This window comes from Pygocentrus nattereri, chromosome 5, assembly GCF_015220715.1.
Source record: "Pygocentrus nattereri isolate fPygNat1 chromosome 5, fPygNat1.pri, whole genome shotgun sequence".
NCBI classification, from domain to species: domain Eukaryota; kingdom Metazoa; phylum Chordata; class Actinopteri; order Characiformes; family Serrasalmidae; genus Pygocentrus; species Pygocentrus nattereri.
In genome coordinates, this window is record NC_051215.1 from 20,779,902 (window position 1) to 20,805,459 (window position 25,558).

Sequence of the window (25,558 nt, forward strand, 5' to 3'; positions counted from 1 at the left end):
CTGACAGCACTTAAGCACTTATTTAATGACTTACGAGTGCATTTTCAAGGAGAGGTGGCTTTAAAGCACACATGCTTTTACAGGGTCCTGAAATACACAGTGTATTTCAGTTCCTGCCATGCTCTCTCTCTCTCTCTCTCTCTCTCTCTCTCTCTCTCTCTCTCTCTCTATCTCTGTCTCTATCTTTCTCTCTCTCTGTTTACTCTCTCCTCGCTCACAGCTGCATCTGTGTGTCTCTTCCTGTGTTGCAGATGTGGCGATAGGAGCTCCTAAAGAGGATGATTACGGAGGTGCCGTGTACATCTACCATGGTGATGCAATGGGAATAGTCAGCAAGTACTCAATGGTAACCAACACAGCCCCACAGCAATGAGCAAGAAGTCTTCAGAGCTTTAGCACTGCATGATATATTGTTCGTTAGTCGTTATCGTGATATTGGGTTTGATATCAAAGAAGGTTGCTGAGTGTTACTGTAGCTTTTTATTTGAGGAATCAAGGAGTTAGTGTATTATAGTAATAGAGTACATGTTTGTTAAGTTGGATACAAATATTGCAGTCTAAGCTTCATTTCATCAGGCATTTACACTGCAAAAATGGTATCTTGTCAAGTAAAATGATATTCAGTCTAGCCAATATATCTAATATTTCAAAATATTTGAGATGCTTGTTGGAAAACTATGAGAGTATATAACATATTTCCAGGTATTGTTTACTTGTTTTAAGCGATTATAGTAATTAAAATGATTTTACTGTACTGGCAGATAATGTTATGATTGATTTGAAATTTGAAACATGCTCAATTTTAGTAAAGAAAATGGTTCTATATAGGACTATGAACACACAAAGAACCCTTTGCATGATTATGGTGAAAAAAGCTTGAAGTTCTTCAGATTGATGTCAAATGTGCTGTAGATGATTCTGTATATAACCTTTTTGAGAAGGGTTCTTCGACTATGACAAGCTTGACACTGTAACAATATCAGATTCTATGTAGCCATGTACATACAACATGTTCTCCATCAATCTGGAGAACCATTTCACATTGCAAAGAACCTTTTAATCATGAAAAGGGTACTTTGACTGTTCATGGTTGTATATGGAATCATTTTCTTTACTAAAGAACCCTTGAAGAACCATCTTTTTTAAGAGTGTAGAGACTCAGATGTCTTTACAGTGGTGGTGATAGGAATCAGGGGTTGCCATGACTACAACACAATATAGACATTTTATTTACCATCCAGAACCACCAGTGAACCTACACGAGTATTCTGAGTTTATATGGAATGATGATGATAGAAAATAATGAAAAATCTGGAATAATAAGGACTATTTTGCCTCACAGTGCCCTGCATGTATCCCTCCACCTTGAATGTAGTTTAAACCTTCTCCTGATTGGTGCAGCCATGTAAGCACTGGCCCTGCCACAGATTATGCTATTTTATTATTTTATAGGATTACATTCCTTTAAAAGGTGCTAAAGCTTGTGTTGGATTAGACACTGCACTGTCTAGCTAGCTTCTATGCTATATAACCTACAGTCTATGCTATATAACCTACAGACAAATGTCAGGTATATAACCTACAGACAAATGTCACGTTTCAACAAAAATCAAACCACAAAATTTCATGTCCATTTTATTGAAATAACGTATCACCATCTTGTCTGTAAATGTGTCTCAGTGTGTGCTGATGTGCTAGTATGGACTAAAAAATATAGTATAAATGAAAACGGAGACTCACTTTAATCTTTCACGCAGCTGTAGCTGCTTTTCTCACATATCCAGCAGGAAACTTTTCCTCAAAAGTGGAACTGTTACTTGTAAAATGTCTCTCAACGTTCGACTTTTTATGAAGAAGTCTGTAACCCCTAGGAGCAGTGATGAGGCAGACGCACATGCTGAGAGAAGCAAGATTTTTTTAGGGGCAAATCCAGAGTCAGGGTCAAAATGGTCCAGGGTCAGAGAGCCAACACGGATAGATGGACGGACAGACATAACAAAAAGAAAAACAGGAAAAACACACAACGGAGGCTGGAAGAACGACGTTAAACACCATACTACAAAACAATGACCAGCAAATTAACAGGACAAAACATGGGGCTTAAATACCAGGAAACAACAAGGGTTAACAATACTCAGGTGGATAACAGGTGAGAACAGTTGGAGTCAAGAAACAAGGGGGCAGGACAGGGAAGAATCAAAACAAAGTACATGGATAAAAACAAAACAAATGCACATAGAGGACTGGGAGGGGCCAATCATGACAAAGTCAGCTTCTCATTCTCAAGTTTCTTAGAACTTTTCTAAGAAAATTCTTAGAATTTTCCTGTTCCACCTTAAATGGCGCGAGGTGCTGGATTGTAGCTAACCATGTAGTTACCTGTTGCACCAATTAAGATGGAATGAGAAAATTCGAATGAAAAGCAACTTCAGCCTTGTGACTGTTTAGTGCTTGAGTTTCTCATTGCAGATGTGTCTCATTGATAAATGTATCAGGAAACCAGCTGGAGTGACTATAAACACAAATAAGTCTATTCCAGAGCCACATGGACCCCTGTACTAGCCATCATTTCAAGTTGTTTTGCATCCATCAAAGTCTTAGCCAAGACTAAACTAAACTAAAATTCTCTACCAAACACTCGAGACTCGACTCTGACTCACGTGAATCGACTTGTGAACATCTCTAATTAGTCACCATGTTATTGTCCAGATGTGTAAGTATGATTATCTCTTCTTGCAGAGGTTGTCTGGGCGAAGCATCAGTCCAACCCTTCAAATGTTTGGCCAGTCACTATCCGGTGATGTGGACATGGATGGAAACGGATACCCAGGTTTGGCTAAACTTTATACGCACAGCAGGTTCAGTTCCAAAGAACATTTAATAAGGTTCCAAATTAATTCAAAACCACCCAATAAGAACCAGAACAAATGCCAGACGGCTCACTCATGAAAGAAAGGAAACGTATGAACAGACCTTGAATCAGATTGTTTGACTGTGAGTCAGACGTTCTCAGATGATTTTAGATCACAGTCATGTTTAGATCTAGAACAACATAATAAGAAACATGTGTGTTCCTTAAAGTGAAATAGACTGTTTCCTTTATATCCCTTTATAGCTCTGATTTGACACTTAGGCCTGAAACTACTGAACTTTTAGCAAGAAAAGGTTCTATGTAATATAAAAAGGGTTCTTGGACTCATAGCATATAGAACAGTTTCTTCATTATAGAGCAGAACCATTTATCTCCTGGAAAGAACGGTGTAGACATTCAAATGGCTCCATGTACGCAATTAGAAAAGATGATTCTTCAGGGATTCTTTAGTAAAGACAATGGTTCTATAGAGAACCATGAGTGCTCAAACAACCATTTGAAAGCTTGACATTGTAACTATAACAGAACTCATTTTGCTGCTATATAGAACTATTTGTAAAGAACCATATACAGTTTATCATAGAGATCAACCGTGTAACCTGTGTAAAGAACCATTCCATGAGCATTCAAATGGTTCTTTGAGAGTTCATGGTTCTAGGTGAATGAAATGGTTAGAGAACCCTATACAACTGTTTCTCCCTTATAGAGAAGAACCCTTTAAACATGCAAAGAAACATTTGAATATTCAAATGATTATTTGTCATGGTTCCATATATAAACACTACCTGTACCAAATGAATCCCCCTTTTTTAGGGGTTCACTGAAAAATTATTTAACTCATGACAACATAGGTTCCTTAGAGAACCATATACAGTGGTTTCTGGATCATAGGGAAGAACTGGTTCGGATTATTTGCATCTTCGTGGTGCCATGTGGTAGAATCCTTGAAAAATCCATTTGTTGGGGGTGTACTAAGAAAGGGTTCTTTGACTTATAACAATGTAGAACCATTTTAAAAAGATTCCTTAGCACCCTGTGTAAAACAGCTTCTATGTCATAGAGAACATTTCAGCATTCAAATGGTTCTTTCAGTTGTCGTAGTTCTATATATGAAACCATTGCCTACAAATCTTAAATCTAGATTCCAGTCCTGGAGTTTGTAATTACTGTTAATTGAACATACTGGTCATTACAAAATCCAGGACCAGAATATGGATTCAGTGTCTGGATTTGAAGACCCCAGCCTATACTAAAGAACCCTTGAAGAACCTCCTTTTAAGGATGTATGGGTTAGAAATCTGTGTACCTTGAATCCAGATTCTAGTCCTAGATATTTGTAAGCACTGATAGCTAATGGAACTTACTGGTCATTATAAAATCCAGGACCAGAAACTGGATTCAAGGTCTGGATTTCAAGATCCCTGGCCTAAACTAAAGAATGCTTGAAGAAGCGGTCAGACATCTGTCCACAGACCTGATTCTTCAGCTTTGAAGTCTTGTCACAGCCACATGACTCAGTGAAACAAAATCCTGGATTAATTATGGGATGGAAGACATTCTTTTCAAAGATAATCCAAGGAATGCAGATGAAGCGCTGGCTTAATTGCCAGAGCTGCTCTTTGTCGCATTCTGTCTTCGCAGCCTGACTCGTGATGCTGTGGCCTGGAGGCATTTTGTTTACAGCATTCCACAGTGGACGCTTGGACTAGGAAAGAAATGGAAGATGGAGTAGACTCTGAGAGTGGAGAGAGACCGAGCAGCTCTGTGTTCATAGCACTGGTGTCAGTAAATAGTCCCGAACAGATAACAAATTGGCTTTAGGGTGCTGTTCTTCACGCTGAGAAGTTTAGCTAACCTTCCTGAATAATGTCTTTGTTTTCAACACAGATGTGACGATCGGTGCATTCATGGCAGACAGCGTGGTGTTATTAAGGTGAGAAACGCTCTGATAATCCAGCATGTGCTAATGCTCCAACTAAAGTAAGCACGTTCCCGTTACAAATAGTCACGGATCTGTCTACCCCCTCATACCTGTGTCTTCTCATTGCTGGTGCTGGTTGAACAGGTCCAGACCGGTAATCACAGTGAACGTGTCCATCTTCCTGCCGACCTCCATAAACATCTCAGTGCCTCAGTGTCACGAGGGCCCGCAGCATCTCAACTGCTTTGAGGTCAATGTCTGTATGAGCTTCCATGGGAAACGTGTGCCTGGACAGATTGGTGAGGAAGTTTTGAAGTTTTGGAGTCAAAAGACACATTATTTGCTGGTTTTAAAGCAGCACTATGTAAGATTCTTTGTTAAAACTGAAGGAAGTGTCATTACTGAGGAGTATATAAACAGGCTGAAATCTGGTGAGCGTGTTCTGCTGTGAATCGCCTGTAAAGCCTGAAATCATCATTTAAAAGTCAGATGCGTCGAATTGTTCACACATGTTGTATGTCTTTGTGTATTAACGTCACACACAGACTCTAAAAGAAGGTCCAGCTCGATGTTTTGGTCTCAAATGATCTCAGAATCAACACTGTAGTGATGAAGATGCAAAGACAGTGGTAGATAATTGACTCTCATCCTCAGAGATGCTCCTTCACTGAGTTTAGACTGAATTCTCTCTGAATGCTCTTTCAGCCTTGCAGAAGTCAGGTTCATACGCTCAAGAGGGTCTGAAGCACAATCCACGTTACAACATGTTCTTTGCCATGTTGCAATTACATATTTTCACCAAAGAGGCCTTCAAATCCCCAAATCTTACATAATGTCGCTTTAATATGTGAAAAAAATCACAAAACATTACTTATGTAATGTGCCATAACTTTTGCACAGGCCACATTTTATGCTTTATTTGTTTCCACTGTGTCAAAATCAATAAACCAACTATAGTGTGCAGAAGTGTGTTTTCTATAGAGGATGTGGCAACTTATTTATCACTTAGGAAATCAACCAGTGCATGGAATTTGACTTTGACTAACTTTGAAAACTTTTGCATGCAACTGTATGTGGTGCAGGTTAACCCCTTACTCTGTTGAAACACCTGAAGGTCTTTCTATGAAGAAAGGCTTGTTTGTGTGAAGCCGCGTAGAACCCAGCAAGGTCCTATTTGGGGATTGTGGGAGTGTGCAAAAGTTTGCACGTCCCTGGTCATGCTATTGTTGATTTTGCAAGTGAAAATAAATTAACACATCCTCTACAGAGAACATACTTCTGCACGTTTTAGTGCAAAAATACTGTTTATTTGCTGAATTTAACACATTGAGGGGGAAAAAATAATATATATATAATGAGGCTTGTGCAAAAGTTATGGCACATTTCTCATGTAATAGATTTCAAATAATAGAAACACATAGAAATTTAATGCTACCATTTTCAGAAAATTGCCATGTTTACGTGTGTAAACTCATTTTCATGCAGAAAATCAACAAAGTATTTAATTTGCAATGCAATGCCTGCAACTAATAACAAGACTCAACTAAAATTCTCTGATAAAAACTTGACTCGCACACAAATTTAGTGAGTTGTGAAGGTTTCTGGTCTGTGCTGAACCGCTGTAAGATTGTTCGGGCAGTCAGAAGAGTAAATGTGGTACGAACAGGCTCTTACTGGTGGGTGTGGACTGCGGTAAGTGGGTGTGGTCATTGATCACTCAGTAGGTATGGTCCTGTGGGAGATGCAGGATGTATAAAATTGGGTATTATGCAATTGGCTGGTCCTGAGTGAGGACAAAATAAGGGCTTTTCTGTTTCGCTGCTTGGCAACGCTGCTGGAAACTGCTACTCTGGGTAAGGCTAGGCAAAACGCTCCCTTCCCCGTGTCAGAGTGAGGTCATACTCCTTCACAGCTGGAGAGAGAAACACTCACTCAGTCCTGATGTCAGAATGTCCCGATTTTGTAGTGTAGAGAAAAGGCCTGAAAGAAAAGCTGGGCTAACCTTCACAGTTGAGACCATTAGCAGCGCAATGACCACAGGGCGTAGGCCCACCTATGTTTACCACAGGCCCACCCTAAATGACGACTTTTACCTAAATGTACTTTCAAAATGAAATTGTCATGAAAAACAAATAGTAGAAGTAACCATCAGAAACTAACGAACTTGGTTTGTTTTAAGCAGCAAAGCAGCCGAAACCCTCTGTGTAGCATTAGATAAGTAACTGTACTGTACTACGCACCCAAATAAGGATGTAGAATAATGTTAATGAAGTTGTCTAGGCTGGATAGAGCCTTCACGTGTAGCAATCGGGCAAACACTGTCATTGGCAACAAGCAGAATTCACATATTAAGCTTCTAAGAAAAAAAAAAACAGTCAGGCTTTTAGCTCAAAGTGTTGTTTTAGTTTCAGTGTGAGAAATACAGATTAAAGCATTCCACTGCTGTTGGAAGAAAACCTCATGTCTCCAAAACGCTAACTTTACAGGAGAAGGACAAAGAATACTTTACTTTTAATGTAAGTCAATGGAACCGTTAGTCTTTCCAAGCCATTTTGGGCTGTTTCTTTTGGTCCATTGTAAAGGGCAAAAGGCATTTTCAAACTATGTCAAAATCTGAAAAATTGATGTATTGACTGATTCTAAAACGTATTAATCATGTTTAAGGTGTATTTTTAGAGATAATAATATGCCATAAAAGGGGAAGCAGTTTAAACTTTTAAGTGAAGAAAAAAATGTAAAGGCTTCTCCCAGTAAAACATTTTGATAAGCTGAAATTCTAACTGGCAGCTGTGTTAACTTTTATATTCGATTGTACTCAGAAACTCAGTTCACACTAGAATCTGGGCGCTGGAAGTATAAAATAACAAAAACAAAACAAAAACACTGTACATGGAGTCCCTCCCAGAGCTCTAAAATAGAAACAGCCTGTGAGGCCAACAGCACCGTAATAATAATTTTAACACTAGTTTGGTCAAAGTTTGGTCAGTAGGTTCACGAGTCACTAAATGCTGTCATTTATTTGGCTCCCTACCCAAACATCCTCATTAATTAGGGCGTGCTTCAAGTAAATGATATGTAAATGAGGTGATGGTAGGCTGGTGCTTGATTTCATGCACTGCGCTCAAATGTCCGGTCTCCTCCTTGCCAGACGTTTCATAAAACAGACACAGATCTGTTCATATGCCAAAAGCAGTCAAATGAGTTATTTTTTTACATAGCTTTGATGAGTAATGTGTACATTTGAATTGGATCTAAGCTCTGGACGTATATAAAATAACAACATAATTGTGTGAACAGCCGTTTCCCCTCAGTGTGTGTGGAGCCCCTCCCAGAGCTCTAATATAGAAACTCCCTGTGAGACCAACAGCACCATAATGACTGTGAGTAACTGGTTTGTTCTCGGCAGGGTCCAGCACTAAAAGAGTGTGCCCCCCCACCCTGCTCCCCCTGCCCCCCCGCTCCCATTAACAATGCTCATGTGTGACCTCATGCCCTGCTTGCTTTTTAAACAGCTTTTTTTCTGAAGTCATTTTCCCAAACTACCAGGAAATTAATGAAAAGCATGGCCGCTGGCTGCAGTCCCGGGAATTTTAAAACGTGATGTTTTGAATGATCTCCATGACGATCAGTGTGGGAACTTGACAACTCCTGTAGCGTATTAGGGAAACGATTTGAAGGAATGCATAAGGCTTAAGTGCTTGTCGTAGATTTGTCATCGTTTATGGATCCAGAATGGGCAGTGTGTGTTGAGGACACTCTGCTAATATGGTCAACCCTCTGTCTCCCCAGAGCTGCTGTACAACATAACAGCCGATGCAGACAAAAGACACAAGGGCCAGCCGTCCCGCGTCTACTTCACACACAGCGGAGAGCAGACCAGTGTTGTGAGTCAGCTGTTCAGCCTCAGCGTCCACCGGCAGGAGTGCCATCAGTACACGGCCTACGTGAGGGTGAGTCTGTTTCAGAACCTTCAGAGGAGAACCAAATGAGAAGCTTTCTGCTGCATTAATGGCATGTTCTGTATCGGACACACTGTTTTCCCCCTGTACCAAAGTCCAAGCCATGTGATATTTTATTTATTTATTTATTTATTGTGCTCTCACTTTCTCTCATGACCTGTTGGTCAAGACTCCAGGGGTCGAGACTTATTGTGCCGATCTTTAGTTCACTCTGAACTCGTCTTACGCAACTCAGAAATGTCACCAGGCATATTTAGCCTGACTGGTCAGGCGTTTGTTTTTGAAGAGTTTCTCTTAAAGGCTAGTTTTCTTTCAGTCTTGAAAAATTCATCATGAAACATGTCCTGTCATAATGTCAATGACTGGCCAATTGCAATATTGTTAAAATACACTCAAGTCACATTTATTTATGTAGCACATTTAACCCCTTATATTTCCATGACCCACCGGCAGGCCTAAAGTTTTATAACACATTTCTATAACCTATATAACTCAGCCACTTTGCATTGAAGTCCCTGTAGTTACTTAATAATAAGCCTTAGTACGTAATGAGCCCTAAGCCTGATATTTTAAGTGGATTAAAGGAAGCAGCTTCATTCAAGAAAGAAGTAATTTCGAAATAGCAGCAAAATAATATACAAATAAAAATAAAAAAAAAACAAAGATTACAAACAAGATCACTCAATAGTACAGACCTTAAAACTCTCAAACACCTGGGAGAATGAATATGTTTTTAACCTGGATTAAAAACATCTATTATCTTACAAACAGAAAAGATACAGTCACATGTGTACCTCATATAAGAGTAAAACGCAACAGGTTTGATTGATAATACTTAGTACAGTTTAGATACTAGAAACCATATTGGAAACCTAATCATTTAAGTTGGTAAAAATTGGGCAGCTTCGGGTAATGTTCACATTCACCATCAGAATTGAGGAAAATGTGATCTTAGTGATTTTGACCGTGACGTGATTGTTGGTGTCAGGCAGGCTGGTTTGAGTGTTTCTGTAACTGCTGATCTGCTGAGATTGTCACAGTCAGCATCTCTAGACTTACTCAGAATAGAGCAATAAAGATGAAAACGTCCAGTTAGCATCAGTTTTATGGTTGATGGAAACAGCTTGTTGATGACAGAAGTCAGTGGAGAATGGCTAGACTGGTTTTAGCTGACAGAAAGGCTACGGAAACTCAGATAAGGACTCTGTACAATTGTGCTGAGCAGAAAAGCATCTCAAGCTGAACCTAAAGGTGGATGGGCTACAACAGCAGAGGACCATGTAGGGTTACACTGTTTGCCAAGAACAGAAAGCTGAGGCTGCATTGGGCACACGGTCACCAAAACTAGACAGTTGAATTTGGAAAAAGCCTGGTCTGATGGATCTCACTTTCTGCTGAAGTTCACAGATGGTAGGGTCAGAACTTGCAAATAACATGAATCCATGGACCCAACCTGCCTTGTGTCAGCAGTCCAGGCTGGTGGAGGTGGTGTAATGGGGTGGGGATGTTTTCTTCGCACACTTTGGGCTCATTAATACCAATCAACCATCGTTTTAATGACACAGCGGACAACATGCATCCCTTCATGGCCGCAATTTACCATCTTCTAATGGCTACTTCCAGCATGATAAGAAAGAAAACATTTCAGATTCTCCACTGTTTTTCCATAATCAACATTCCATATAAACTTAGACTCGTGTAGGTTCTCTGGTGGTTCTGGATAGTAAATAAAATGTCTATATTTGTGTTGTAGTCATGGCGACGCCTGTTTCCTATCACACCCACTGTAATGACATCATTTACCCATTTCACACCAAACCGCTCTGAATCTCTCTGTTCACATCTCCACCACTGAATTATGCAGAAATGTGGAAAAATCAGTGTAGCTCAACTTCATGTAAGTCTTTGTTATTCTATCTTTGTTTTGTGGAGGAAACAAACACTGTGACTGAACTAATATACATTTACTATGATAGAACTGAGGTTTCACTGCTTCACAGAATGACTGTATTTCTCTTCAAAGCCTTTGAAGCTGAAGCTGTTTAGCTTCAAGCCATTGTTTTACAAGTGATTGCCATTGTTGTGGCCACACAGGGAGCTTTGTCCTGTCACTGTAGCTGCAATCAGGGTTTTTTTCCACTGTTCGGAGCCTCGGTGTCCTCAGGCCTCTGCTCTAATAAGGAGTCACACAAAGCCTGTAAACTGCCCTGCCTCTGCTTTACAAGGCACGGAGGTCATCTGAAGGCAATGCATGAAGAAAATAATTTAAGAACCATAATAAATCAGCAGCAAAACAAGCACTGATGATCAATAACACAGATTTCTAAGTGAATATCCTGGTTATGCTATTTTTAATGTTAATTTTAGAATCGTTTGCAGCCTAGTTGATAAATTAACATGCCTTTAATCCAGTGTTTAGTCTGATACGTGTCCCAAGTTTACTCACAGATCACCCTGTTAAGCTTTTAACAGATCTAGGCTTCTGTATTTAAAGTGTTTAATCACAGCAGCACCAGTGTTTTAGTGGATGCATCTTTCTTCAGAGACTGAATAACACTTAGATGGCTTCGGCGTTGAAAGTTATTTGCTTTTTTAAAAAGATGGTTCTTTAAGGGTTCTTCAGTAAAGCCAATGGTTCTGTATAGAAACATGAACACTCAAAGAACCATTTGCATGCTTATGTGCTTCTGTGCATGGTGAGTGTTCTTCAGAATGATGGAGAATGTGTTGTATGTGGTTGTACATAGCACCAAAAAGGGTTGTGCTTGTGTTTCAATGTTGAGCTTGAGTACAATAAAATTACCCTTTTCAAAAGTTCCTATATAGAACCATATGCAACATATTCCCTATCGATCTGAAGAACCATTTCACTGTGCAAAAAAACCTTTAAGCATGCAAATGGTTAATTGAGCGTTCAAGGTTCTAGAAAAGCCATCGTCTTTAATAATGAATGCTGGGAAGAACCATCTTTTTATGAGCAGAAGTCAGAGACCACCCTTCATTTATTCTGTTCATAAGCTTTAAGTACTTGTCCTTCATTTTACAGGAGATATTGGTAAGGGGATTAGATACAAGATTATCCACTGTCAAAAAGAAGGAGTAAATAAGTAAAATAGGTTTTTTAAAAAGTGTATCTTAAGTGATTAAAGTGATTACTAGCAACATTTGTGACTTTACTGTAGTCCAAATGGCTATAGGTTTTGCAAGCCTGATGAGTAATCCTCAGTTGAGTGATCTATACTCTATAATTTAACCTGGATGAATAAATACACTGGTCAGGCATGCCATTATGACCACCTCGTTGTTTCTACGCTCATTGTCCATTTCATCAGCTCCAATTACTATATAGATGCACTTTGTAGTTCTACAGTTACAGACTGTAGTCCATCTGTTTCTCTGATACTTTGTTACCCCCTTTTACCCTATTCTTCAGTGGTCAGTACCCAAATGGACCCTCACAGAGCAGGGACTATTTGGATGGTGGATCATTCTCAGCCTTGCAGTAACACTGACGTGTAGTGGTAGTGTGTTAGTGTGTATTGTGCTGGTCTGAGTGGATTAGACACAGTGCTCCATTGATGTTGAACCATGTGCTGCACCGGGTCGGTATAACCAACAGGTCAAAACAAGCTCAAAACAAAGTGACAGATGCGCCCTTATTAGTGTTCTCGCTTTGCGCTTCTTTCGTTTTGACATGTTACCTTTTTATACACACAGAAACCAAAAGGAAGAATGATTTATCAAAATGTAGTAGAGGAAAAAGTCAGATATTAGACTTATAAATAAAAAGTTTCTCAGAATGGAAAAACTTCAGTACAGATACACAAAAAAAATTACTTAAGTACAGAAACCAATTACATTTTCTTAGTTACTGTCCACCCACTGCAAGTGAGTTGCAGAAGGCTTCAAATTATGCAATACAATACATGCAGTAATATTTATCATATTTCCAGCTACTAAACTTGCATGGAGGTCACACTGTGTAAAACCCGCCTAAAGCCCTTGTGTTTCAAGTCAACTGTAAAGGTTTCTTAATGGACAGAAATGTTGCAGACCAAATCTTCCATGACAAGTGGATCCTGCCAGAGAAACAGCTCTCTTACTTCAGCAGACATGTGTTTATCTTTTCTGCTATTTTACGGATCACCCACGAAGACGGCAGCGCTGTACCACAGAGCAGATGGCAAATGTAATCTGTAGTTAAGAGGACATTAACATTTCACATTCAGCTCCCCAGAGAAACGCTCTCACAGTGTCCCTCAGAAGCAGCAGTCATGGTCAGTGATGACCAAAACATGCAGTGTTTAAAAAATACACAGCACAGATTCCACTGTTCATTTATTTAATACCCAAAAAGTGCAAGTTATTCATTTTTTTTAGCATATTTTATTTAACTTCTAGTCAAAACAGCCATAAAGATGAAATGATTCATTTTCACTGTCAGGAAAAAAGTATATGCATATTTATTCATTTATGTAATATTAAAGAAGAAAACAAGAATTTTTGTCTTTAAAATACAACCCCATTTCCAAAAAAGTTGGGACACTGTGCAAAATTCAATGATGTGCAAATCATTTAAATACTACATTTTATTGAAAATTGTACAAAGACAACATATCAAATGTTGAAACTGAGAAAATGTATTGTTTTTTAAAAAAATATGTGCATTTTCAATTTTGAATTAGAATTTTTTTAACAAATCAACGTTTTAAATTTTTTTTGGAAAACATGGACACTGTGTTCTCTGGGCTAAAGACCATTTAGCTTGTTATCCATGCACAGTTCAAGAGCCAGTATTCATGATGGTTTAGGGTGCATTATTGCTGTTAAAGAAGAGGTGATGAAACACAGCTGTAAACAGGCCCCTGAACCAACTTTTTTGAAACGTGTTGTTGGCATTAAATTCAAAATGGGCAAATATTTTTCAAAAAACAACAAAATTTCTCAATTTCAGCATTTGATCTTTTGTCTTTGTAGTGTTTTCCTTTAAATATATGGCTTAAATGATTTGCACATCTTTGCATCCTATTTTTATTTACGTTCTGCACAGCGTCCCAAATTTTTTGGAAATGGGATTGTAATATGAAATGATGAAACATGCTAAAATACCCAGGGGCATGAACTTACAAAGCTGGTTTTTGTTTTAAATTAATGGAACAATAGCAAAAAGGCCTGACTGAAGGGATGAAGAGAGTTTGAAAATAGACATTTAGATACATACCACCATTCAGGTCCTCACAAGTACAGCAACACGAGTTCAGTCCTATGCAAGTCACAGACCTCCCTTCATTTAAGTAATTTCCTGTCAAAACAGCCATTAATTACAACTTACAATGATTTTTCAGTGTGAGAAAACACACTTAACAGAAAATTAAAGTCTAATATCAGGTACTTATTTTACTTACTTTCTCCTTCTTTACACCAGTGGATCATCTCATATCTAATCTCCTCACATATATTTCCTTAAAAGCATTTGGTTCTACAACACAAAGCCTGTATGAAGGGTATTGCAGAGTTGTAGCAACAGTTGTATGTTCACCCATCTGTGCGTGTCAGTGGGGGATTTTTCATGGTGTTCATGTTTATTTTCTCCTTGTTAGCATGGTGTTGTTACTGGCTAAACAGCAGTGTGTAATGTTTGTGTAAGACCAGTCGGTGTCTGTGGTGAGGAGGTGTCTGAGCACTGCTTAGACTGGTCAGCCTAGACATGGTCATTGTTGGGTTTAGATTATAGTGTATATTATACTTGTTGTGTAGCTGTGATAATATAGGTGTTCTCCTTTCACACAGCTAGAGCTGCCATCTCCTGTGCTGAGTAGGAGCCTGCAGAGCTCCCTGAGCGGTGTTCAAGTAGTTACTCAAAAAAGTTATCTGTCACAAATGACTATTTACTTTTCTCAAACTCTAATAGGATTACTTTAGGAGTTCCTCTCTAAAGCCCAAACACAGCTGTACCAACTATACAAATTCTCAGTTGTACGACTTGAGATTTCTAAAAGTTGACAGGCGTGTGATTAAAGTCGAGTTGACTGATCGCTGATGATGTCATGAATAAAAACAGAGGAGAAGGCAAAGCTTTGCAACAAGCGACTTGAAAAATCAGTCCCAAAATGATGCAAAACCCCACAGGTCAGCAGATCACATTGCTGGCCTTCAGGAAACCAAAGATACAGACCCCAAAATCTCCAGGCTCATCTTCTGTTGTCTTCTCTGATCAGCAACTGATCAACATCGAGCTTTCAGCTTCATCGCTGAGTCTAGTCTGTGCAGCTCCTTTACTTACACACAAACAGCCCAAAACTGTAAACATCAGTTTACTCCACAGATTTTTTTTCAAACATTTTGCAGTTAAATGGTTAAAATGTAAGTAATTGGGAGGGATTTGTGGTGAAAGAGATAAACTTACCGAGTCAGAACTGTTCACAGTGGTGGTGATAGGAACCAGACGTTCCTCTAAAAAAAGCTCCCTCACAGAAAGTTCATACATGCAATGGTTCTGAATTCACTGCCTGATGACTGAGATGCTGTTTTATGATAGTTTAGAGAACTTAAACTCCATTCATGGTGGAGGGATACATGCAGGGTGTTGTGAGGCAAAATATTCCCCAAAAAACTTTCCGTATGAACTCAGAAGACTTGCGTAGGTTCACTGGTGGTTCTGGATGGTAAATTAAATGTCTATATCTGTGTTGTAGTTGGGGTGACTCCTGGTTCCCATCACCACCACTGTAAAGACATCTGAACCATTTCATACCAAACCGCTCTGAATCTCTCTGATTACACATCACACACTGAATTATAGAGGAATTTAGAAAAAATGGTGGCGTTCCCTTTTAAATACATACAAAAATGACTATTCTTTCGAATAGTTTTTAACAAGTTCTTAACAATTTTCCTTACTTCGTAGGAACAATTGTAAGAATGAGTGCAAATCTTGAAAAGTCTTAAATATTTTTAACCTCATAACAGTCTCACACTCATCTTAGACTAAGAATTAGAGCCAGCTCTACCTAATAATCAACAAAAGCAGCTGCTTAGAGCCCAGCAGCCACAATTTTATCACAAAACTGTTTACCCATTTCACACCAAACCACTCTGAATCACTCTGTTTACATCTCACACACTCAATTATGAAAATTATTTTGGCTGAAGTTATCCATTAGGTCCATAACTTTAATGTGATTATTATACTATAGGTATTTACAGTGTAATATGTTACAGTGTTCATTGCAGGAGACGTCATCACATCACTGTAATCTGAGGCACTGACTCTCTGAGCTACAACCTTTAAAATATCAAAAACAGTGGAGGAGCATTTAACATTTATCTGATAAGCACTTCTAACCAGCTGCTGGTGAAAACACACACTCTGCTGTAACTCACTGCCTCAGGGTCTTAACAAACAGCAGTGTGTTTGTGTAGCGAATGACTGGCAGGAAAGTTCAAAAGAGCCTAAATCCCCATCATCAGCCTCGACTCACCAGCCATCTGAAGGGCCGAGTCTGCCTGGACGATCCCCTCATTTATCTGGATGTTACTGACTGCCCACATGAAGTAGGCCCCACATTTGCCGGTTGAATAATGCTAATGGAAACCAGCTGGAGCTCTGCAGAGGGAACCAACTCAAACTCACACTCTCACTCCCCTCATTTTTTTTAAATCTGTGAAAACATTGAAGCCTACTGTGATAAGAAACCTTCTACCAACCCCATGGAGCCTCTGTGCTCACTCAGTGTTGAGGAAAAAGAGGCCAAGGCTCGGTACACCAGACTGTGAGCCTTTATACTCTAATGCTAGTGTAGGAAATTTAAGACACACTGCGTAAAAGTCAGAGATCATACGTTATATGTTTACATTGCGCTCAAAACATCCATTAAGAAGAAATTCTTCATTTTCAGGCGATATTTTTGAGAAGATTAGACATAAGATAATCCACTTGCATAAGGAAGGAGAAAGTTAGGACTTTCCAAAAGCTACAGAGAACATGAGGCTCCTAACAACCACCGTGAAGACCTAGTAGACACCAAAACTGCCCGTTTCAACCAGCTTCTAAGACTGAACTTTGGAGGCATATCTGCAGATTCGTTGAGGAACTGAAAGAAGAATGGAAGCTGGAATAAGACACCTGATGTCAGATTTAGCTGTTGAGGCTTCTGGGTTATCTTCTGTTAAATGTTTATTTTTTACTTTTTTCCTGACCCTGAAACTTGAATGAGTTTTACTTAATGGCTGTTTTGACTGGAAATGAAACGAAGGCCAACCTCTGACTTTTGCATGCAACTGGACTTGTATTGCTGTACTTGTGAGGACTTATATGTTGGTATTTATCTAAAGTTTTCAAACTCTGTCTCTTACCATCAGGCCTTTTTGTTGCTGTGTCTTTAAAGTAAAGCAGATATGGTCTTTGTTAGTCCATTCTGCTGGTCACATTTAGCAAGATTCATCATACACTCCTAAAAAGGATGGTTCTATAGTAAAGACAGTGGTTCTACATACAACCAACACTCAAAGAACCACTTGCATGCTTACTTGGTTCTTTGTTTGGTGAAATGGTTCTTCAGATTGATTGAGAACATGCTGTGTACAGTCCCAAAGAAGATGTTTCTTCAAGGGTTCTTTAGTACAGAAAATGGTTCTATAAAGAACCGTGAAGACTTTGCATCATGAAAAATTTCTTCAAAATTTGCTGTAGATGATTCCATATAGATCCTTTCTAAAAAGGGTTCTGGATAGCACCCAGAAGGGTTCTTCTATTATTGCAATGCCAAAATGTAACAACAGACAAACCCTTTTTGGTGCTATATAGAACCATCCACAGCACATTCTCCATCAATCTGAAGAACGTTTTTATGATGCCAAGAGCACTTTAATCATATAAAAGGTTTTTTGAGTCTTCTAGATCTTTATAGAAGTGTTTTCTTTACTAAAGAACCCTTGAAAAACGATCTTTGTTCTATATAACACCTTTTGAAAATGGTTCTATACAGTACCAAAATAAGCAATTTTTACTAGCTTGACATGGCACCAATAGCAGAGCCATTTCTGGTGCTGTATAGAATCATTGACTTTACTAAAGAACCTTTAAGTGGGCATCTTTTTTCAGTCTGTGCATGTAAAAGTCTAAATTCTTGTTTTTTGTCTTTTATTTTAAATGAAAACATGATGAAAACTTGTTTATAATGGGTGGGGCTAAACTGATGTTGGTGGGACTTATGCACAGATTGGATTTGTATCCAGACGTATTAATCCAAATATCATCATGAGATAAATCCACATCTGCAGTCGTCTTATCACTGATTTATAGCATCTGTTCTACTCAAGCCTCTATTCAGTGTAAGCTTTGCAGATCTTGTAGGCAAGAAGACTAATCAGGAATCACTTTACACTGCAAATGAACCCAATACCATTCGTCAGACGTGTGGTCTGATCTTCTGAGTCGGACCAAATCAGACTGACCCATAAAACTGTTGCAATATCAAGTTCAGCTCAGTGTTGTCAGTTTTTTTCCAGATCAGTTTTAATGCTGTTTTGTTCCAGCCAGTCTGTAAAGCAACTTACATCTTGTTTAGTTTGGCGATTGGTATTGGGTTAATTTCTGGCTGATTCCAGGTTGCTTAGCTGTTCTTCTATCACAGCTGCTGATAGAAAAGCTGCTTAGAGGTGATGACAGTTTGGAAATTTATTGTCATCTCATATTCAAATCAGCTGTCGGTCAGGTGTGATCTTAAAAGTGTCTGTTTTCTGTTTGTATCAAAGTAAGAAGTAAAAATGTTCAGATGGCTTGAGCGTCTCCTACAGCTGTCAAAGTCGTTGCTTAGCAACGGCATCTCAGCGGAGTGATACAGTGTTCGTGAAAAATCAGGATTTTATGGTCAAATAACAGCACAGTTAGAATGCCTCTCAACCAATCAGCTCGGGTGGTGGGAACTCACTGTTGTATAACAGTTAATATCAGTTTATGACATGTTAATAACAAACAAATGGCCTTATTATTAAAGTTCCCGTGAGTGGTTGAGGTATTGTATGGCCCTGATTTGTTTTGCAGGATTTTCAGGACCAGATAATGGTATTAACAAGAGCTGCTTATTCTACAGGGTTCATTTACTGTTATGATGGTTATAAACATTCTAAGGACTCTGATCTACCCATAGATGCAGGAACTGCACTGGATGGGCAGGATGTTTATAGTGATGTACTGTGGCATAATGTGATGGCGCGCTGTTGTTTTTAGTCTGATATGCCATTCATAGCACTTGCACGGTTGGTGGAGGTTTACTGGGAAACTTTTAAAATGTTTAGCCACTGGACAAAAGAGCCATTCTCCCACAAATCATGAGTAAATAGCCCAGCTGTAATTTTCACGCTTGAGAATCTGAGGCATTTTGTAACTGCTTCGTGTTGATCATTTAGAACATGTTTCGGGCAAGCACCGCAGCATAGCATACCGAGACTCCAGATGTTCTTTGTTTGGTTATTTTTAGCAAAAATACACCTGGTATTAGTGAACACATGAAAAAGAAAATCTTGTAATTTTGATGTATAACCAAATTTGCTTTGTTACATTACGGGAAGGTGAGCGTGAAAGTGGACGAGTGAAGGACTTGTGGTGTTGGGTTACTGTCACCTCCTGAAATATCCAACCATTTCAGGCCACTGGGTCATTTCTGGACTGTTTATTACAGTGTGCCCAAACTTCATGACTTCTAATAAAATTAGCCATTAAAAAATTAACCAGTCAGCCATAGCATTAAAACCACCTCTGTCCATTTCATCAGCTCCAATTACTATATAGGTGCACTTTGTAGTTCTACAGTTCAGACCACTGAAGAACAGGGTAAAAGAGATAACAAACTTTGGAGCTAACAAAGTATCAGAGGAACAGATGGACTATAGTCTGTAACTGTACAACTACAAAGTGCACCTATATAGTAAGTGGAGCTGATAAAATGGACAATGAGCATAGAAACAAGGATAATGTTAGGTCATAATGTTATGCCTGATTGGTGTATTTCAGAAATACAGACTTTAAAGGGAAACAAGAGGTTGTAAATAGTAGGGATGGGCGATATGTAAATAATTATGTCATGATACTTAAAGGCATTACTATAATAAGGGGTACATATTATGACATTTTGACACAAGCTGAATGCACTATCAAAAACATTGTGTACAATGATTTTAATTCAGTAGTACACATATAATACTGCACTAAACCCAGTTATACTCTCAGCTGGTCAGTGTTTTTTAAGTACTATGATATCCACAATACACTGTACAAAAAATGTGTTGTTTATCATGATAACAAAATTGGATCACAGTAATTGTAAAAATAAGATCATATTGCCCACCTGTAAAACATTCTCACTGTCCAAAGAAGACCAAGCATTTCCAAAGCAGTATGTTTACTGGAGAGGGCAACAACACTCTTACCTTTTAAAATAAGTTAATGTAAAGAGGTTTTATTCCAAGTGATTTTAGAACATTTCTATTTGTCCATCATCATCAAATTTTTACACACCATAAAGAACGAATGGTGTGTTGAAATGATGTAACAGTAATAATAATAATAATTTTATTTATAGAGCACTTTTCATGCTGGTGGCAGCTCAGAGTGCTTTACAGACAGGTGATAAAACATAGTTCTAAAAGAAATCATTAATGATTATTTAAAATCAGAAGAAAATTTAAAAAGATCAAATTAGAAGATAAAGAAGACCCATGCGCTGTAGAGTTTTGATGAAGCGCTGAGTTAAAGACCTGCATTTTCAGATGTTTATTAAAAGTGAACTCTTAGCTCGACTGTCTAATAAAAGCTGAACTGAGCCCTACACTTTAGAAGCAGAATAACTGAAAGAGTCTCTCCACGTTTTGTGTTTTACTGAAGGTGTTTGTAGAAGATCTGAGATCATAAACGGACACTCTGTGATGTAAGCAGAGATTTAAGATAATTTAGAGCTTTAAAAACTAGTAGCAGAGCTTTAAACTCTATCCTTAGTGATTCGGCCAGCCAGGGCAGCTTTTTGAAAGCAGGACTGATCTGATCTCTCTGAGTTGTTTATGTTAATACGCTGCTCCGTTTTATCTGAGCTGTAATGTTATCTTAGGAAGTTCAGTAAGAAGAGCATTACAGTGATCAACTCTGCTTGTAACAGTATGTTCACCTTATATAATAAAAGGACAAATAGAAATAGAGAATAAACGCTCCATCGACTTCCATTCAAACCTTCTCATTTCTCCTCTAAAGTTACCAGTTCGGCATCTACAGTGAAGCTGTTTCCAGACTCAACACAACATCTTAGAAACAGCGTTTGTTTTGCATAACTGACACAGCTGCTTGCTGAGATGAGAAACAGTAAAAAGAGGCATCAACACCCATACTTGTGAAGCCAGATGCAGGAGACAGTACCATTTCCTGTGTTACACACACTGCCTTCCTGTTTCCCCCAAGAGACAGGAAGCGAGAGAGTGTTCAGAAGACAGTTAAACTTGGGCAGATCGCTGCTCGCTCCAGATAAATCCAGCCAAATGGCCATTTTTAAACAAATATGTGCTTTGCTCGGCTGTTTGTGAGATGAACTGTTTTGATAGGAAAGGGAAAATCTGGAAGGGAAAGGTTTGGAGGAGAAATTCAAATGTGAGGCCACAATATTGGGGCTGTTTTGCTGTAAACTGAGAGCAGGTTTAAGAGTTTGGTGAGCAGATCACTGGATGGGATTTTCACTCAAGCTCAAATTCCAGAATTCTGCAGGGAACTGAAAGACAACATGTTCTGCATGTTCATGTCACTTTGCATTCATGGGGTGATTTTTTTAGTGTTCAGGGGCCGTATCACAGAAAATTTTTAAGTCTGAGATCATTTCTTATCTGCTTTGCTGACATGGTAACTTCAGTTAAGAATGAATTTAGGACAGAAGCCATTATAGAACAACAGTTCTTAAGTCTATAAATCTTATTTCCAGATGAGAAAACGGTGTTACAGGAACATCCTAAGATGCCAAAATATCCTAAATATTGTCTTAACTTTAAGGTAAACCCCAGAGCATCTGAACTTCTTTTTAATCATCTGTTTCTACTGTTTTATGTAGTAACAGGCTGCTCAGTTCAGTATACGCATTCGCATACGCTCAGTACCAGCATTACGACGCCACCTTCATCTACACTGAAAACTGAGCTTTGACTTGAGGTTTATTTCTAACAGCGTTTAAAAATCTCAGATGCTGCAGACTCAAACTCCACTGTCCCTCTGATTACCTTCCTGTGTTAATGTTTATGAAATATTACAGTGATGGTAGTGAATAATGAGGAGACGGAGCTGAACGTGTGTCTGTTTATTAGGAGGAGTAACATTAGTGCGCTCGGCTAAAGCATCAATGAAGAATGAAACTGTAGAGCAGTGACTCTGATAAACAGGAGGGGGCGCTGACACAACATTAACTTTCAATTTATCACACTTTAGTTTTATTTGACCTTTTTTTTACATCAGTAACGGTAACTAACGTTAGCCGTCTGGCTAACTAACTTGTTTACGTGTTTATGTTTCAGCTAGTCTAGGTAACAGACAGAACAGGTGATTGTCGACTTCAGTCAAGTGAGTTAAGATTTCCTAACTTCAAATAAGATGCTGTAAGATAAGATTTTTAAATTAAGATCAGATTTGCTTCTGTAATATGAATTAGTGTACAGTCTTATCTTGACCTGTCAGATCTCAAGTTAAGACAAAGAGATAAGATTTTTCTGTAATACGGCCCTGAAGCCCCTAAACGATGGAACTCTCTTTCTTTATCTCTTGGCAGCTACTCCACCTTTTCCTCCTTCAGAGACAACTTTACTGTTTTCTCTCTCTTCTCTCTCTTCTCTCCACTGTGGTTGAGTCCTTATTGTAAAGAGGCCTGGGGTATGTGAAAGGCATTTTAGCTGATTTTTTTTATTACTATGTAATTTAGTTTACATGAAATGATAAACTTACCGAGTCAGAACTAGATGTCCACCTCTGAAAGCTCCCTCATAGAAAGTTTCTACATGAGATGGTTATGAATTGACTGCCTGATGACTGAGACACTGTTTTATGATAATTTTGTGATAAAGTTGTGGCCTCAAGGCTCTCAGCAGCTGCTTATGTTGTTTATTAGGTAGAACCAACATTGATTCTTTCTGTCTGTGACGTGTGATAAAGTTAAGAAAATATTTAAGAATTATTTTTTCAAGAATAACAAATGTTCTTACAATTGTTCTTAAGAATTTAAGAAAACTGTCAAGAACTGTTCTAAATAATAATGTATTTCAAGTTTTTGTATGTATCTAAAGGGCAAATCCACCGACTTTTCTAAATTCCATAATTCAGTGTGTGAGATGCAAACAGATTCAGAACGGTTTGGTGTGAAATGGTTCAGATGTCTTTACAGTTGTGGTGATAGGAACCAGACGCCACCATGACTACAACACAGATATAGGCATTTTATTTACCATCCAGAACCACCAGTGAACCTTGACGTGTTTTCTGAGTTCATCCCCAAGTTTTTTGGGGAATATTTTGCCTCACAACACCCTGCATGTATCCCTCCACCATGAATGGAGTTTAAGTTGGAATGTTGATGATGGGAAATAGTGAGAAACCTGAAATTAAATGTTTCTGCTGACTGTTTTGCCTCACGACTCCCTGCATGTATCCCTCCACCATGAACGGATTAAATAAATTGATAAAAAATATGTTTTATCACAAAACTACAGTAAAAGCTGCCTTTAGCTCACGAATATCACAGTATCTTCTCTGTAATTGGAGGAGAAATTCAAAAAGTGACCTTACGACACTTTCACAGCATGTAACTGTTAAAATTGACGACTATATATAGTGTAATTTCTAGTAATCTGCAAATGTAATATGATATTGATGAACTACATGACAAATAATCTACAGCCCACAAACTATTAAGACTTTAATAAGAAAATAATTAAGGCCTTCTGAATAGAGAATTTTTGAGAGTTTCTTCATGGGAATTGAAGTCTTATGAATATCTAGGTGTTTTTTGTTTTTTGGAAAGCTCCAGAAATTGGCTATTAAATCACATCAACATTTTTGGCTGTTCTAGATTAAAAGTGGAAGCTTGAAGTTTATAAAAGACATTGCATATGTTTTATTTGGTTCACAATCAGTAACATTTCTAGAACTTCCAGAAAAACTAGACAGATATTTTTCTCTTGAAATTGCTATCATTGTAAATCAAAGCCTGATTGGTTGATACTTGTGTCGATTCCTGATTATATTTGTAGTTAATCTAATGTCTAAGTCTAATGTCTAAGGTCCTGAAGTCTCAACCAGTGGAAATCCTTGCTCGGCTGTATCTACCTAGATACCACAGAGAGAACAAACTTGATTGGCACATTTTCTGTTGGCCGTTTGAAAAATTTAACACTTTTTTTTCTCCAGTTACAACAATAAAGTATGAGTACACTGCAAAAAATGGTTTCTTGTGTAGTGAAATGATCTTAAATGTAGTCAATATGTCTAATATTTCCTGTTTTGAGATGATGTGCACTTATTATAAGCTTCTCCAGCTAATTTCTAGACATTTTTTGCTTGTTTTCAGTAATTTTATTAAGGCAAATTATCTCACGATACTGGCATATAATTTTGCTGGTTTCAGTCACACTTCTTAAAATTGTTTGCCAATATAGGGAGATAATTTTACTTAATAAAATTGCCTACAAATAAGTAAAAATTACTGGAAATAAGATTTAAAATCTTAAATTTCTCAATAGGAGAAATATTAGATTTATTGTCCATGTTTAAGATGATTTTACTTGACAAGGCACCATTTTTTCTACTGTACTACAGGGTTTAACTACAACTATGAGCATTATATTAAATGAAAGCTGCCTAGAAGTATCTGAAGGTTACAAAAGGTTCTAAGGAAGGTTTACCTCTAACAGCAGTAGTTTTAAAGCACTACCGCCAACTTTTTCCAGCATAAACACTTCACTAACCCACATGCTGCTCTGATTCTATTCACGGTTCCTGCCGACCACCTGCCTGCTTTATGTTTGCCCCTCTTACAGTTCTGCACAACGCTGCAATTCCCCCAATGCCATTCCATGGGTTTCATTTAGCCCAGGCCAAGAAAGCTGATACAATGAATCCGCATGGCAAGAGGCTAATCATATCCATCTGTCTCCCATTAAATACATTCGCCACTCCAGCAAGTATTTATAAAACACAGTGACGGAAAAATATTGAAACACGTAGAAGCGCCCCCAGAATAAATACAGTGGAAAAACTAAGTGGATCCTGTACTCCAGAATGAACACATGGAGCTCTGGGCACATGTTCTGCCATCATGGATCATTCCCAGAGGCATTAATGATGTAAGACAGCTTCATGGAATTCTGCATGGCTGAGCGATCCTACAGTTTCTCCTGCTGACATGCAGACTCTTCAGAGAACTCTGCCACTTTGAATGCTGAATAGGCCATTCACAGGGATGGGCGATATGGCAGAAATATAATATTTTCAGAAATGTTCAAAAAGTGGTATTTTGGCAAGAGAAATTATCTTTAATCTAGTCACAAATACCTAATATTTCTCATGTTTAGATTGTTGTAAACTTATTATAAGGTTATTTAACATATTTCCTGAAATTATCAATTTGTTTTAAGCAATTTCACTTAATAAAATTACTTAAAATAAGTGAAATGCCCTGCGATGGGCTGGCGACCTGTCCAGGGTGTATCTTTCTTTCCACCCAATGACTGCTGGGATCGGCTCCAGCACCACAACCCCCCCCCCCCCCCCCCGCAACCCTGACGGAGAAG

General features: G+C 38.4%; 1 protein-coding gene across 2 annotated transcripts in view; it reads left to right on the forward strand.

Moving 5' to 3' along the window:
• itga9 (integrin, alpha 9) overlaps window positions 1-25,558 on the forward strand; it is a 162,129-nt gene that overhangs the window by 63,659 nt on the left and 72,912 nt on the right. For both annotated transcript variants that reach the window (XM_017702652.2, XM_017702651.2), the window contains exons 11-15: window positions 252-346; window positions 2,740-2,830; window positions 4,760-4,805; window positions 4,938-5,092; window positions 8,583-8,743. In XM_017702652.2, the coding sequence (XP_017558141.1) occupies window positions 252-346; window positions 2,740-2,830; window positions 4,760-4,805; window positions 4,938-5,092; window positions 8,583-8,743 (548 nt within the window). The remainder of the gene's footprint in view (window positions 1-251; window positions 347-2,739; window positions 2,831-4,759; window positions 4,806-4,937; window positions 5,093-8,582; window positions 8,744-25,558) is intronic.